At 37.7% G+C, this 13,311-nt stretch overlaps 1 protein-coding gene across 1 annotated transcript in view; it reads right to left on the bottom strand.

The window, feature by feature from the left end:
* Positions 1–13,311, bottom strand: part of CHCHD3 (coiled-coil-helix-coiled-coil-helix domain containing 3) — a 286,866-nt gene that overhangs the window by 97,183 nt on the left and 176,372 nt on the right. Inside the window, exon 5 of the mRNA XM_068549475.1 lies at positions 648–731. Coding sequence (XP_068405576.1) covers positions 648–731 — 84 coding nt within the window. The remainder of the gene's footprint in view (positions 1–647; positions 732–13,311) is intronic.

A 13,311-nucleotide genomic window follows, 5' to 3' on the forward strand; every position in this document is an offset into this window, starting at 1 on the left:
ACTTATCCTAGACAACAAATATACTTCATTGAACAGGGGCACTGATTGGGTCCCCAAGCTCCCATTCTTAAACCCACTGCTTCCTTTTGTTTCAGCCTTAATTTCCTTCTTTGCATCTCTGTCAAATTCTAGGGTCAGGTAAATCAGAGGTACTTCCTCCACTCCTCATCCTAACTCTTCTCCTGTGTCCTACTATTTAGCTCCTGTCCACCAGTTTTGAAAAAGACATTCATTTCTTGGCCACAAGTGCAGTGAAACAGCTTTCACAAAGACAATTTATCCTTTAAAACACTACCATTTCTAAGAACGTGCTCAAGTTTAGTCAATGTTTGGGAAAGCCAACAGTAGCACTCTACTGTTTGACCTGGAGACAATGCAGTTTCTAAACATACAGGGAAAAATATTTGGAAGCAGTTCCTTAGTAGTAAAATGCATCAATGAACAAACAACACAACAATACGCAAAACTACCAAAGTAAAAATGACATTATCTTCGAGAATGATATGCATGCTTGGCGTCTTCATTTCCTGGCCACTTTTTAACGAGAAAAAGCAGTTACAGTGCTAAGGTACTGATTTTTAAATATATACATGGGAACACTGCAAATGTGGTAAAAGAAGAGAATCACTGACAAGAAATAGTCATACCCTCTCCTCCAGTCTAGCCAGCTGCTCTTTGTAGAATGCATCCTGCTTCTTTATCATCCGATCTTTCTCTTCCAGCTGCTTAGCCTAAAAAAAGAAATGAAGAATATACTATATGAAGAAAAAGCAGTAACAGCAAAGCAGAAGTATAAATTGCATTAGAAATAAGTATTCAAAGATGAAGATTTTTGCAATCTATTAGGTCTCTGCCATAGAAAAAAACATTAATAAGATGAGGACTGCTGCATCTAAATGTAAAGAATGAGTCTGCATTGCACTTGTTGTTAACTGTAACAGGTGTGTCCTACTTTGTCCAAGTGTTTTTGATAATGTCAGAATACAGCACAGACAGTTTTATTTAACTTCTCTTTCGAAGAGTAATTTCAAGGATTAATATTTTGCACAATAAAACTTTGATTTTATTCCAGGTATAAGACACGTGGTTATTAACCAGCTTTCTGGAGCGATAACCACAAGAAAACGCCTATATAAGATTTTGTACATCAACCTTAACGTTTGAGAACCCTTAACCTACCCAGTGAAACCAGCATATAAACACATGTATTGGTCTACCTCCTTTCTAATGAAGTAGCTGTCTTTGGCAAAAAGGGCAAAAACTATTGTATTTGTTTATTTGAATAATTTTAAATAATTAATAATAAAAGTAATTTTAAAACTCTTAGTTATCCCACTTCTAATTCATAAGATCTTTTTTTTTACAAAATTAAAAATCAAGTAATAAAATATTTAATCTTGAAAAAAATAATGATAAAGATGCTTACTTTTGAATGTTTTTCAAGCTAAGTTTAAAAATGCATTTCTTTGAAATCTTGCCATTTGGAACAACATGGATGGACCTAGAGGGTATTATGCTAAGTAAAACAAGGCACACAGAGAAAGACAAATATTGTATGATTTCACTTACATGTGGAATCTACAAAACAAAACAATGAACAAACATAACCAAACAGAAACAGAGTCATAGTTACAGAGAAGAAACAGACTGTCAGAGGGGAGGGGTATGGGGGGAGAGAAATAGGTGAGGGAGATTAAGAGGCACAAACTTCCAGTTACAAAATAAATGATTCACAAATGTGAAATGTACAGTGTGGGGAATGTAGTCTATAATTAGTTAATATCTTTGTATGGTGACAGATGGCAACTAGACTTATCATGGTGATCATTTTGTAATGTACAGAAATATCGAATCACTATGGTGTGCACCAGGAACTAACACAGTGTTGTACGTCAATTATACTTCAAAAACAAACGAACAAAAAGACTCATAGAAAAAGAGATCATATTTGTGGTTACCAGAGATGCGGGGAGAGGGGAGGGGGAATTAGATGAAGGTAGTCAAGAGGTACATATTTCCAGTTGTAAGATAAATTAATATTAGGAATGTAACGTTCAACATGATAAGATAATTAATACTGCTCTACCTTATAAATGAAAGTTCGTTAAGTGGGTAAATCCTATGAGTTCACAAGGAAAAGCATTTTTTTTTCTATTTCTTTAATGTTGTATCTGTACGAGATGATGGATGTTCACTAAACTAATTGTGGTTATCATTTCATGATTGATGATGCGCACCTTAACCTCATACAGTGCTGTATGTCAATTATATCTCAATAAAACTGGCGGGAAAAGAGATGAAAAAATGCATTTCTTAAACTGTTGTTTCTATTTTTATTATGTTTAAGTGACCGTTATCTCTGAGAGAACAGAACTCCCTACAATACCCCATGTTAGAAAAGTTTTTAACATATTTTTTGTTCAATGAATGTTGAATACATGCCTGACTAGTAATTTTAAGTAATAACAGAAGTATATATTTTGGCATTCCCATTCTTGTGCCATATTTTCTTTGCAACATGATCAAGGGTCGCCTGGCTCAACCGGTGTAAGGGTGACTGTCACAATATGCTTAATTTAGGTGAACCCATTGGCTCATTTGTTGTAGGTCATTGTTTTGCTACTTACTTTGACTTCAATATCCTGCAGCATGTTAAAAACAAAGAAACAGTTATTTAACAATGTAAGTACTTTTTTTTCCCCTAATGTCAACCAAGAAATCTGATAGATAGTATCTAAAACGCACACCAAAGACAGCAATGGGGAAAAAAATAAGAGGACTTGCTTAAACTTGGCACACATTTAAATGTGACTGTGCTATTACAGTGTGAATAGAAGATTTCAATGAAAAGTTCATGCTGCTTGGAAGCACAGGAATAATTAAAAAACAAAATATTGAAATTAGATAAAAATACATGTATATGCAAGTACATAATCTATGACTCCCTGATACAGCACAGTAAAAACCTCACTAGTCTGTCAGGAATATAAAAGAAAAAGTAAATGGAGAAAGAATTTTTGATAAAGTGTGAAGAAAATATTCATGACTATATGATCTAAAGAGAAAAGATCTTTCTAAATTCAACACATACCTCCAAAATATAAAGAAAATGCAAAAGAATGGATTTATGAGAACCTCCATTAAATAAAAAAACATTAAATAAAATGAATAAGCAAATGACAAAGAAATACCAACCTCTAACTGTGAAATTAGTGTTACTAACATATAGAGCACTTAAAAAATAAGCCCTCCACCCCACCCTGCTCCCCAAAAGAGCCAAGAGAAAAACATGCAAATGACATAGACTGGCAATTCACACAAAACAGTAAATAATAAACACATTAAAAAAAAACCCAACCCCACAAGAAATCAAAAAATGAAAATTAAAATAACAAAATTCCATAATCCATCTATCAAATTTAAAAATATAAAAATAATATTGCCCAGGATACAGGAAAAACATGCTCTTCAAGACACTGTCTGTCAGAATGTAAACTGGCACAAGTATTTTAAAAATCCATTTGACAAAATGTAAATAAGTTTGAAAACTGTACATATGCACTGAGATCTAAACACTCCACTTTTAGGACTTAAGTAATTATGGCAACATGCAAAGATATTCATGTTAAGATTATTTAGAATTGCAAGGAAACAAAAACAAAAACAAAAACCAATCTAGGGACTTCCCTGGTGGCACAGTGGTTAAGAATCCACCTGCCAATGCAGGGGACACGGGTTTGATCCCTGGTCCGGGAAGATCCCACATGCCGCGGAGCAAATAAGCCCATGTGCCAAAACTACTGAGCCCGCGCGCTCTAGGGCTCATGTGTATCAACTACTGAAGCCCGCGCACCTAGAGCCCATGCTCCACAACAAGAGAAGCCACCGCAATGAGAAGGCTGAGCACCTCAACCAAGAGTAGCCCCCGCTCTGCACAACTAGAGAAAGCCTGCACGCAGCAACAAAGACCCAACGCAGCCAAAAAAAAAAGACAAAAAAACCAATCTAACAGTTAAATTAAAATATACTCAATATATACTAAGTAAGAAAAAGAAAAAGACTATAAACAGAAAGGACAGTATGATCTCTTTTTTTGTAGGGAAGAAGAAAAAAACAAAAGACCAGAAGGATATTCAACAGAAGTTATAGCAGGGTGGTAAGCTTATGGATAGTTTCCAATTATTTTTCTTTATATTTTCCATATTAAAAATAAACACACTTTGTAGTCAAAAGACAAAGGAGGGAATTTTTTGAGGTGAGGGAACTATTCTGCTTCTTGATTATGGTGGTGGTTAGATAAGTGCATGCATTTGTCAAAACTCAAACAACTCTATACCACAAAGAATGAATTTAACTGTATAAACATTTTAAGTCGATCTAAATAAAGCATATTAAAATTTATAAAAACAACTATATAAATATATGGATGTGTGTGTGTATATCTCTACTACTGTTAATTTGCACATCAGTTAGCCAATTTCACTTCTAGGCATTTAATCCTAGGAAATATTAAGAAAAGCACACAAACATATCTAAGAAAATGCAGCCAACATTATTTAAAGCAACAAAAAAGTGGGAACAACAGAGGTCTGTGTAAATAAGATATGGTCCAACAACAGGATATTTATTATAAAGATTTCAGTCTAGCCATAATGATTAAACATTGAGACCCATTAAAAAATAATGTTTTAATAGAATAATTGATTTTTTAACTCAAAATATTAAAGGGGGAGAGAATGGTCACAAATTACCATGTACACTGAGTTCCTAATTTTGGTTAATAAACAGGGGTAGGGGACAGAAGGGAAGGACAGGGAAAGTTGCGCATCCAGTTATGTAGACATAGGAAAAGTGTAACGTATGCTAAGATGTTAACAGTGGATACGATACGCATAGTGGGACAGTTTTCTTACTTAGACCATTCTCTATTTTCCAAAATTTCTATAACAAAGTTATACTTCTTTAATCAAAAAAATATTTTTTAAACATATCACATACATTTATCCTTGACTATCAGATGGAAACATAACATGGTACAAAAGCTGTAAGAGTGAGTGATTCAGCGATTATATTAACAACCAAAAAAATTTAACAACTTGAACAGTTATTTATAGCATGGAAATTATTTTACCTACTACATGCTTAATGTGTTAGCACTTGATTCTCTCCCCCACTAAATGCATGACATTACCCACCATGGTTCGTAAAACATTTTCACTAAATAATGTTGCTTTTGTTCACATATAGTTGCACAGTGAGATTTCTTTTTTTAAGCAAAGAAAATGTAACAGATATTCTATTACAGCTATTTAGAAAACACTAAGAATTCAATACCACAAGTATACTGCTTCAGCCTAATATGGACTACACCAACCACCAAATTTAATTTTGAGAGGCTGATTACAACCTAAATAAAGGATATGCAGAAATATCCACATTCACTTTTCTAAGACATAATCCTTGGAATTTTTTTTAAAGCAACATGCCAAAAGGTCAGATATGAATACTGAAGAGGAACTACCTCCAAAGCCCTGAAAACACCCAACCACAGGCTAACAACACAAATCTCTCCCTCGACTGTCAACAGAATCAATAGTCTGAGATCTACTGGGGACAATAACAGAGCAAGAAAGATGGCCACAACACCTCAGTGGCACATTGCTTTGAAACAGTTAATGTGAGGCTGGGAGGGAAAGTCACACAAATGAATCCTGAAAGTTACATAAGCCTGGGATACACTGACTACGCTAATAGCTGCCGAGGATGGAGAGTCACACGCAACTTAAGTAAAAGTGGTAAACCAACTGCAAGGAATAAAACTTCTATGTATAACTCTAACAGACATGGAATCACTGTACACGAACAAATGAAAACAAAGAGGATTAAAACATTATTCACTGTTATAGCAGAATCGTTTCTTAGGGGAAAAAATGGATATAAAATTTTCCACCCGCCTCCTGTTTGCTATTCCTCCTAGAGAGGCAATGTGTACTCATTAGTTTTCAGATCCTGTTAGATTTGGGATAACGTGATTGGGCTTGAAAACATGACAGAAAATGCCTAAGTGGATCATTATGGAAAACAAGAGCATCCCATATACAAGAGAAGGAAAAATAAGGAAATCAAGTTTTAAGAAACCCAACACATAAACATTTTGATGTTTTCACTCAGTGTTGGTAGCCAGATTCAAAATGAAGTACACAACACATATTTATTTCCTTAAAGACTCGCCTCTTTTCAGAAGAGACCTGAAGGTGTTTACAACAAAGGATATAAGGCCAAGAGAAGTAAAAAGTGGGATTACGTCTATGACAATAAAGGTAGCTTTCCATGTACCTTTCCACGTATGTTCCTAGAGAAGTCTTCATAGCAACAACTTTTTGGCATGTTAACTCAGCCCTCTTATGCCTGGCTGCTCCTGGGGACTGAGATATGGTACAGGGTGCACAGCACTGGGAACACAGTGACATCATAATCACCTAGCTCAGAGGCAGTACTGTGACTTCACACATCAAGTACAAGGCATGTAAGGGAAGATTCTGTGCTACAGGAAAGCTTGTACATTTTAAATGACAAAGTTTCTTGAAGTGCCAGCGTTCAATTTTAATAGCTCAAGGTAGAATAAAAAGAAGGTATCACCTCAATTTTCCATGGGATGATGTTATGAAGCCAGAAATTACTAGGATTGAGAAAAGGTAACAACTCTAAATCAATCTAAATAGGAAATCCCTATAACTACACTTCCTATCGTTCTAAATCTTATAACACATCTGACACACACATATAATGAACTGGGAAAGATTTAACCTTTCACAATCATATGGATAATCTGCGGTAGGCAAAAATCAACCTATATATCTATCAACTCAAACAGGCAAATAAGAGCAGGGAAAAGAGCTTTTATTCTGTGTCAGAACTACATATAAACCACAATACAAACGAAAATAAAATTATATGCTGACATGTAACAGAGAGGAAGAATGGAAATATCCAAAGGGGTTGAACCATAAACTTATAAGGCAATACTACATTTAGAAGAAATAGACATGATCACTGTGAATATCAATTAGCCGTAACAAAATAACTAAAGTGGCCATGTATTCAATTAGCTGAATACTAGACTTTTGTTACAAATGAGAAATTACATAGGGTTCACTGAGCCTTTATCAAGTGGCATTAATAAACAAAGACTTACACTCAAAGCACTGTTTTCCAAACCACACCAGAAGGTGACCTTCAAAAGGGTAACTCATCTACGTGAACCTGAACAATGCCCATCCTACTATCAACTTTACCATAATTTTCAGTAACTACTTAGAGGCATTAAGCACAAGCTATGAGCAAACTCCAGCCTGAAATATTATGTCCACTAACACAGTAAGACCTGATGGAAGTTGAATACAGGCCAAGAGATGAAAGACAAAGACCATTCTTCCAAAAGACTTCTTGATCTGAAGTCTGAAAGTCACATCCAAACCCCCAGGATTTGATCAAATCCATTTGTTTCGGTTTATTTTGTCTTCCCAAAAAGAGCTTCAAGACCCTGGTCCACGTGTCAGCTTTTTCATACTGATAACTTACTGGAAACAGCCTATCCAATATGTCCCCTGCCATTTGGGGGCATATCTGCCTATTCTCTTGAAAAGAGAGCAAAGGCAAAGATAGGTGGTTTTTCAAATTAAAAAAGTAGGACTTCCCTGTTGGCACAGTGTGCCAAGGCAGGGGACACGGCTTCAATCCCTGGTCCGGGAAGATCCCACATGCCACGGAGCAACTAAGCCCATGCGCCACAACTACTGAGCCTGTGCTCTAGAGCCCACAAGCCACAACTACTGAGCCCGCATGCCACAACTACTAAAGCCCGCGCACCTAGAGCCCATGTTCCGCAACAAGAGAAGCCACCACAATGAGAAGCCCATGCACCGCAACGAAGAGTAGCCCCCGCTTGCCACAACTAGAGAAAGCCCACACGCAGCAACGAAGACCCAACGCAGCCATAAATAAATAAATAAATAAATAAATGCTCCTTTTAGAAAAAAGTAAACCAACAATGAAGTGAGGAGGTTGTCAGGTACATAAATTAGAACAGAAAGCGACCTAGTGGTACTTTGCTTTAAATTTTTCCAGTAGTTCTCTCATAACATTTGTGCACATTGTGCTACTTGACAAAAGCAGCAAAATCAAGTGCTAGATGAAATCAGAAACAATTTTACAAACTTTCTTCTATAGCTTTAGAGAGGAAAAAACATTTTTAAACCATACATTTACTTCTCCAGCTTTCCAGTGTAATTCAGAACTTACTAGCACTATGACGTACTCGGAAATCCACTTGGTGGGGAGTCAGGAGACCTGGATGCCCATTTTAGCACTGCTACATCACCAGGTGACCATGCACTGACCCAGTCCAGACCCCTACCCAAGTGCCAAAACTCCTTTTGAATGTTCTTCCTCCATGTGGTTTTTGCCATGTCATACCTTGCTGCCTCTCACACTTTTACACCTAATAAAACTTTTCCACATGTCTCTTGGGGTATCTGTTTTTGACTTTGTCTTATATTACACATGTTTACTTACCCACTGTTCCTGTCCTCAACTTTAGACTCTCAAAGATAAGAAAAGAGATTTACTCCTCTCTCTTCCACAAAGGAAACACTCAGGACAGGGTAGCCAAAATGAAATTAAGTGCATCGAGGGGAAGAGTCTGTAGGAGAGGTTAAGTAGACAGCTTCTGGGAAACAAATCTGTCACAGGATGCGAGATTTACTTCAAAGTACTACAGCATACTCAGTGTGATAGTATGCGTACACATTACTTAGATTAAGCTCTGAAATAGGTGCTGCCAGCATATTAGTCAAGAATGCACAATCCAGAAGCGATCAGCAAGTATTCTTATCGAAAATTCAAATTTGGAAGCTCAAAAAGTAGGGGTTGCTACAACTAGGGCTTCACTCATCCATGTCTTGATCAACAACGATGTTTTGCTAGTTAGCACAGTGACTGTTGGAAATAAGATTTTATTAGCGAAAATGGTTCGTTAACTAGCATGATAAATGTTAGATGTTCTATCAGTAAAATGAAAACTATGGAAAAGATATAAGGGTTAGCTAACATATTATAAAGATACTCCTATACCTGCTGTGTGAACAAGTTATGAGAATATTCAAGGCGATGGGAACAAGGCCTGTAGCTTCAACTATAGGGAGGGTGCCTCAGGCTTGATCTCTAAACAGTCCTGTGTGCAGCCTTTGGTTTAGGGCAGAGATTCTCACCTTTGGCACCACTGCTACTTTGGGCCAGATCACTCCTTACTGAGGAGAGCTGTCCTGTACATCAGAACGTTTAGCAGCGTACCTGGCCTCTATGATGCCTGTAGCACTGCCCCCACAAGCTATGAAAACCAAAAATGCTTCCAGACTTTGCCAAATGTCCCCCAGGAGGCAAACTTCCCCTGCTGAGAACCACTGTTTTAAGAGGACTGCTGGCTGTCTAAGGCCAACTATCAGCAGCCTCCTCTGCCTCATGTGACCCTTCCCTGCAAAGAGCACTTAGAAGAAGAGACAACTGGGACTTCACTGAGTTTCACAGGACAAGTTGTATGAACCATTTTGTTCCTGCTTGCTAATAAATTTTTGTTGAGTAAATGTCTGCATGTATTGTAGAACAGGGTTGGAGACTTGCTCACATTATAACCTGGTTGTAGGGCTGCCTGCAAAGGTATAATGTAGAAAAGCAATGAGAGTGGCTCACGTGTATGTAAGGTAGTTAATCATATCCCAGTGACAGAAGAAATTGGAAGTTTTAATTCATTCTTTTTGAACTAAGTAGGAAAAGCACAAAACAGGTACATAGGTCCTGGCTTTTGCATGGCTCTCTAAAAACAGAATCAATGCCCATATAAAACATAAGATTATGAATCCATGTAACCGATGTTCAGATCAGGCAGAACTGACAAGCACTGGCACTGGTTGTTTCACATTTGCTCTGCTTGGGCAGTGACAATGCCAGACCTTTTGTTAAACATTTTATAGAACATTCCTAAGAACAGGCATGTTATGATTCCATTGTAATTTACAATTACAAGTTTCACATTACAAAGCAACGTGATATTTCAACATGAAATTTCAACATGAAAGGTGCTGAAACACATCACCTCATTTGCTCAGTGTCATATATTCTATGCTCCTCTCCCAACAACCATTTTAAAAAAAGAACACCCATCACGATACTCAGCACATAAGAAACAGTAAATAAATGCTGAGGCAAAAGTGAAATGAACTGTTAGGGATTCAGACTTCTCAAATATGCAGCTTTTATCTTCTCTAACGAGACTAGCTTTAGCTCCTAAATGTCTATGGAATGCAAACATGCATCAAGTCTAAAAGACCATGTGTAATTAAATTCAGCAACTGCATAGAAAACAAAGTTCCAGAAGCCCAAGTTCTATAAAGTAAACAAATAAGGACTCTGTGTCAGAGAATCGTTAGTAAGCTCAGAAACTTTAAGGATAAGAATTATAATTGAAAGAGGAAAATGTGCTAAAAAGGGCCATATTCAATAAAACTACTGTGTGATTATAAGGACTGAGATCAGGAAGGGGCTTTTATTATCAAATTCAGCTGCAGAACAGATTGGTGTTATAAGCCATTGAATGGGCCACTTTCTAAAACAAGTTCAATTCACTGCTGTTAAACCAAATCCCACTAGCTCTCATTTTCTACCAAGAAATGACTATGTTCAGAATATTGGGGACTTCCCTGGTGGTCCAGTGGTTAAGAATCCACCTGCCACGCTGTGGTTAAGAATCTGCCTGCCAATGCAGGGGACACGGGTTCGAGCCCTGGTCCGGGAAGATCCCACATGCCGCGGAGCAACTAAGCCCGTGAGCCACAACTACTGAGCTCGCGTGCCACAACTACTGAAGCCCACGTGCCTAGAGCCCGTGCTCTGCAACAAGAGAAACCACCGCAATGAGACGCCCACGCATCGCAACGAAGAGTAGCCCCCGCTCGCCACAACTAGAGAAAAGCCCGCGTGCAGCAACAAAGAACCAACGCAGTCAAAAATAAATAAATAAAAAAGAATCCACCTGCCAATGCAGGGGACACAGGTTCGAGCCCTGGTCCGGGAAGATCCCACATCCCACGGAGCAACTAATCCCATGTGCCACAACTACTGAGCCTGCACTCTAGAGCCCGCGAGCCACAACTACTGAGCCCGCGCTCCGCGACAAGAGAAGCCACCGCAATGAGAAGCCTGCGCACAGCAACAAAGAGTAGCCCTGCTCACCACAACTAGAGAATGCCTGCGCACAGCAACGAAGACCCAACGCTGCCAAAAATAAAAAAATAAATAAATAAAAATAAATTTAAAAAAAAAGAAAAGGATATTGGGCATCCTCATCTCATTTATGGTGCTTTAAAGAAGACAGTACAGTGGAACTACATCACATGCACACTTAGCTTATGCAACTCCAACTACTCAGGTTAAAGAGGCGAGCGAAAAAAGTTCAAGTAGTGTACAGGATCCCACCCATCCCACAAGCCTGGGCCAGCTCTACTCTCGGCCTGTCTCATCTCCTGCATGCCCCAACTCTTCCCAGTGAATGAAATGCTAGCGATTCAAGGTAGCTGTCATTCGCAAAATCCTTAATTGAAAGCCAACACTCCATCTAGTGCTTAACCAAAGAAACCTACCAACCCAATAATGGGAGAAAGATAGCAATGCTGGACTCTTAAGAGTAAAGGTTAACAAAGGGAATCTTTGCTTCACATGTGGATTTTTTTTAGCTTTATTAAGGTATAACCGGCAAATAAAATTCACATGCTGATGTTAAAACTAAATCCTTAAATGAGATGTGACGTCACTGTACACCAAGGGAAAACTGTAATTGGAAAAGTATTAGAAGGATAAAAATTATATTTTAAAATATCCTCAGCAATGCCCACTGGTAATGAAAGTATGAAGGAGTGCCTGGCCCTTCAAGACATCCCATTTTCCCCCAAACCTGATAATGAGGGGATTTTTAAAACTCTTTAGCCTCTATATGAAGTTGACAGATGAATGGATAAAGAAGACGCGGTGTATATATACAATGGAATACTACTAAGCCATGAAAAAAGGAATGAAATCATGCCATTTGCAGCAACATGGATGGACCTAGAGTATCATACTAAGTGAAGTCAGACAGAAAATGACAAATATCATATGATATCACTTACATGTGGAATCTAAAAGGAAAAAAAAAAAAGACATAAATGAACTTATTTCCAAAACAGAAAATGAACTTATTTCCAAAACAGAAAGAGACTCACAGACACATAAAACAAAGTCATGGTTACCAAAAGGGAAAGTGGGGTGGGGGGGAGAGATAAATTAGGAGGCTGAGATTAACATATATACACTAGTATGTATAAAATAGATAACCAACAAGGTCCTACTGTATAGTATAGGGAACTATACTCAATATTATGTAATAGCCTATAAGGGGAAAGAATCTTTAAAAAATGTATATATGCGTATAACTGAATCACTGTGCTGTACACCTGAAACTTACATGCTATTGTAAATCAACTATGCTTCAATATACATACACACATACATACATAAAATCTTTAGTCTCTGTATGAAGTCTCCAGTTTAACTGACCAAGGAAAAGAGGTTGAGAGATGAGACTGTGGGAATAACTAGTGATAAACTCAAGCTTGAACAAAGCAAGAAGGGAAAGAAGTCCTAGAGGGGAATGGAAAGAAGAGAATGAACCCAAACCATGAATCATCCAGCTGGAAAGCAAAGGAGTACACAGGAGAGGATGTAAATAATCCACTTCGGTTCCTGGAGCTGGTTGCAGAAGTATGAAAACACCACCATTACTGCCCATCACAGGGCCCATGCTGAATCAGACCTCTTTCTGACTCATTCATCAAGCCTAGCTAGCTCAGACTTAGCTTTGTTCTCATCCTTATTTGTATACTGGTGTGGAAGGACCATATGAAGCAGAAAACTCTGGAATCACAAATTCCAGAATTCCTTGGCACACTGGGGAGTACCTTTCACCAGAGGTTTGCTAACAAGAAACTCAAAAACAGACATAACCAAAATGTCAATGTATAATTTTTAACATCCTATATCACTTTTAAAGACCTAAAACTACATAATCACATTAGAAAAGCCTCACAAACACAGCAATGAAATCACATTATAAAGCCTCACTACACCCACTTTGTTTGTTTATTGATATGCTTACTTATCCATTTATTATTATAGTTTAGGAAACAGCTGCAGACAAGAGACTTCCCTGAATTCTATAACCGG

The sequence above is a fragment of the Eschrichtius robustus genome, chromosome 8 (assembly GCF_028021215.1).
Source record: "Eschrichtius robustus isolate mEscRob2 chromosome 8, mEscRob2.pri, whole genome shotgun sequence".
NCBI lineage: Eukaryota > Metazoa > Chordata > Mammalia > Artiodactyla > Eschrichtiidae > Eschrichtius > Eschrichtius robustus.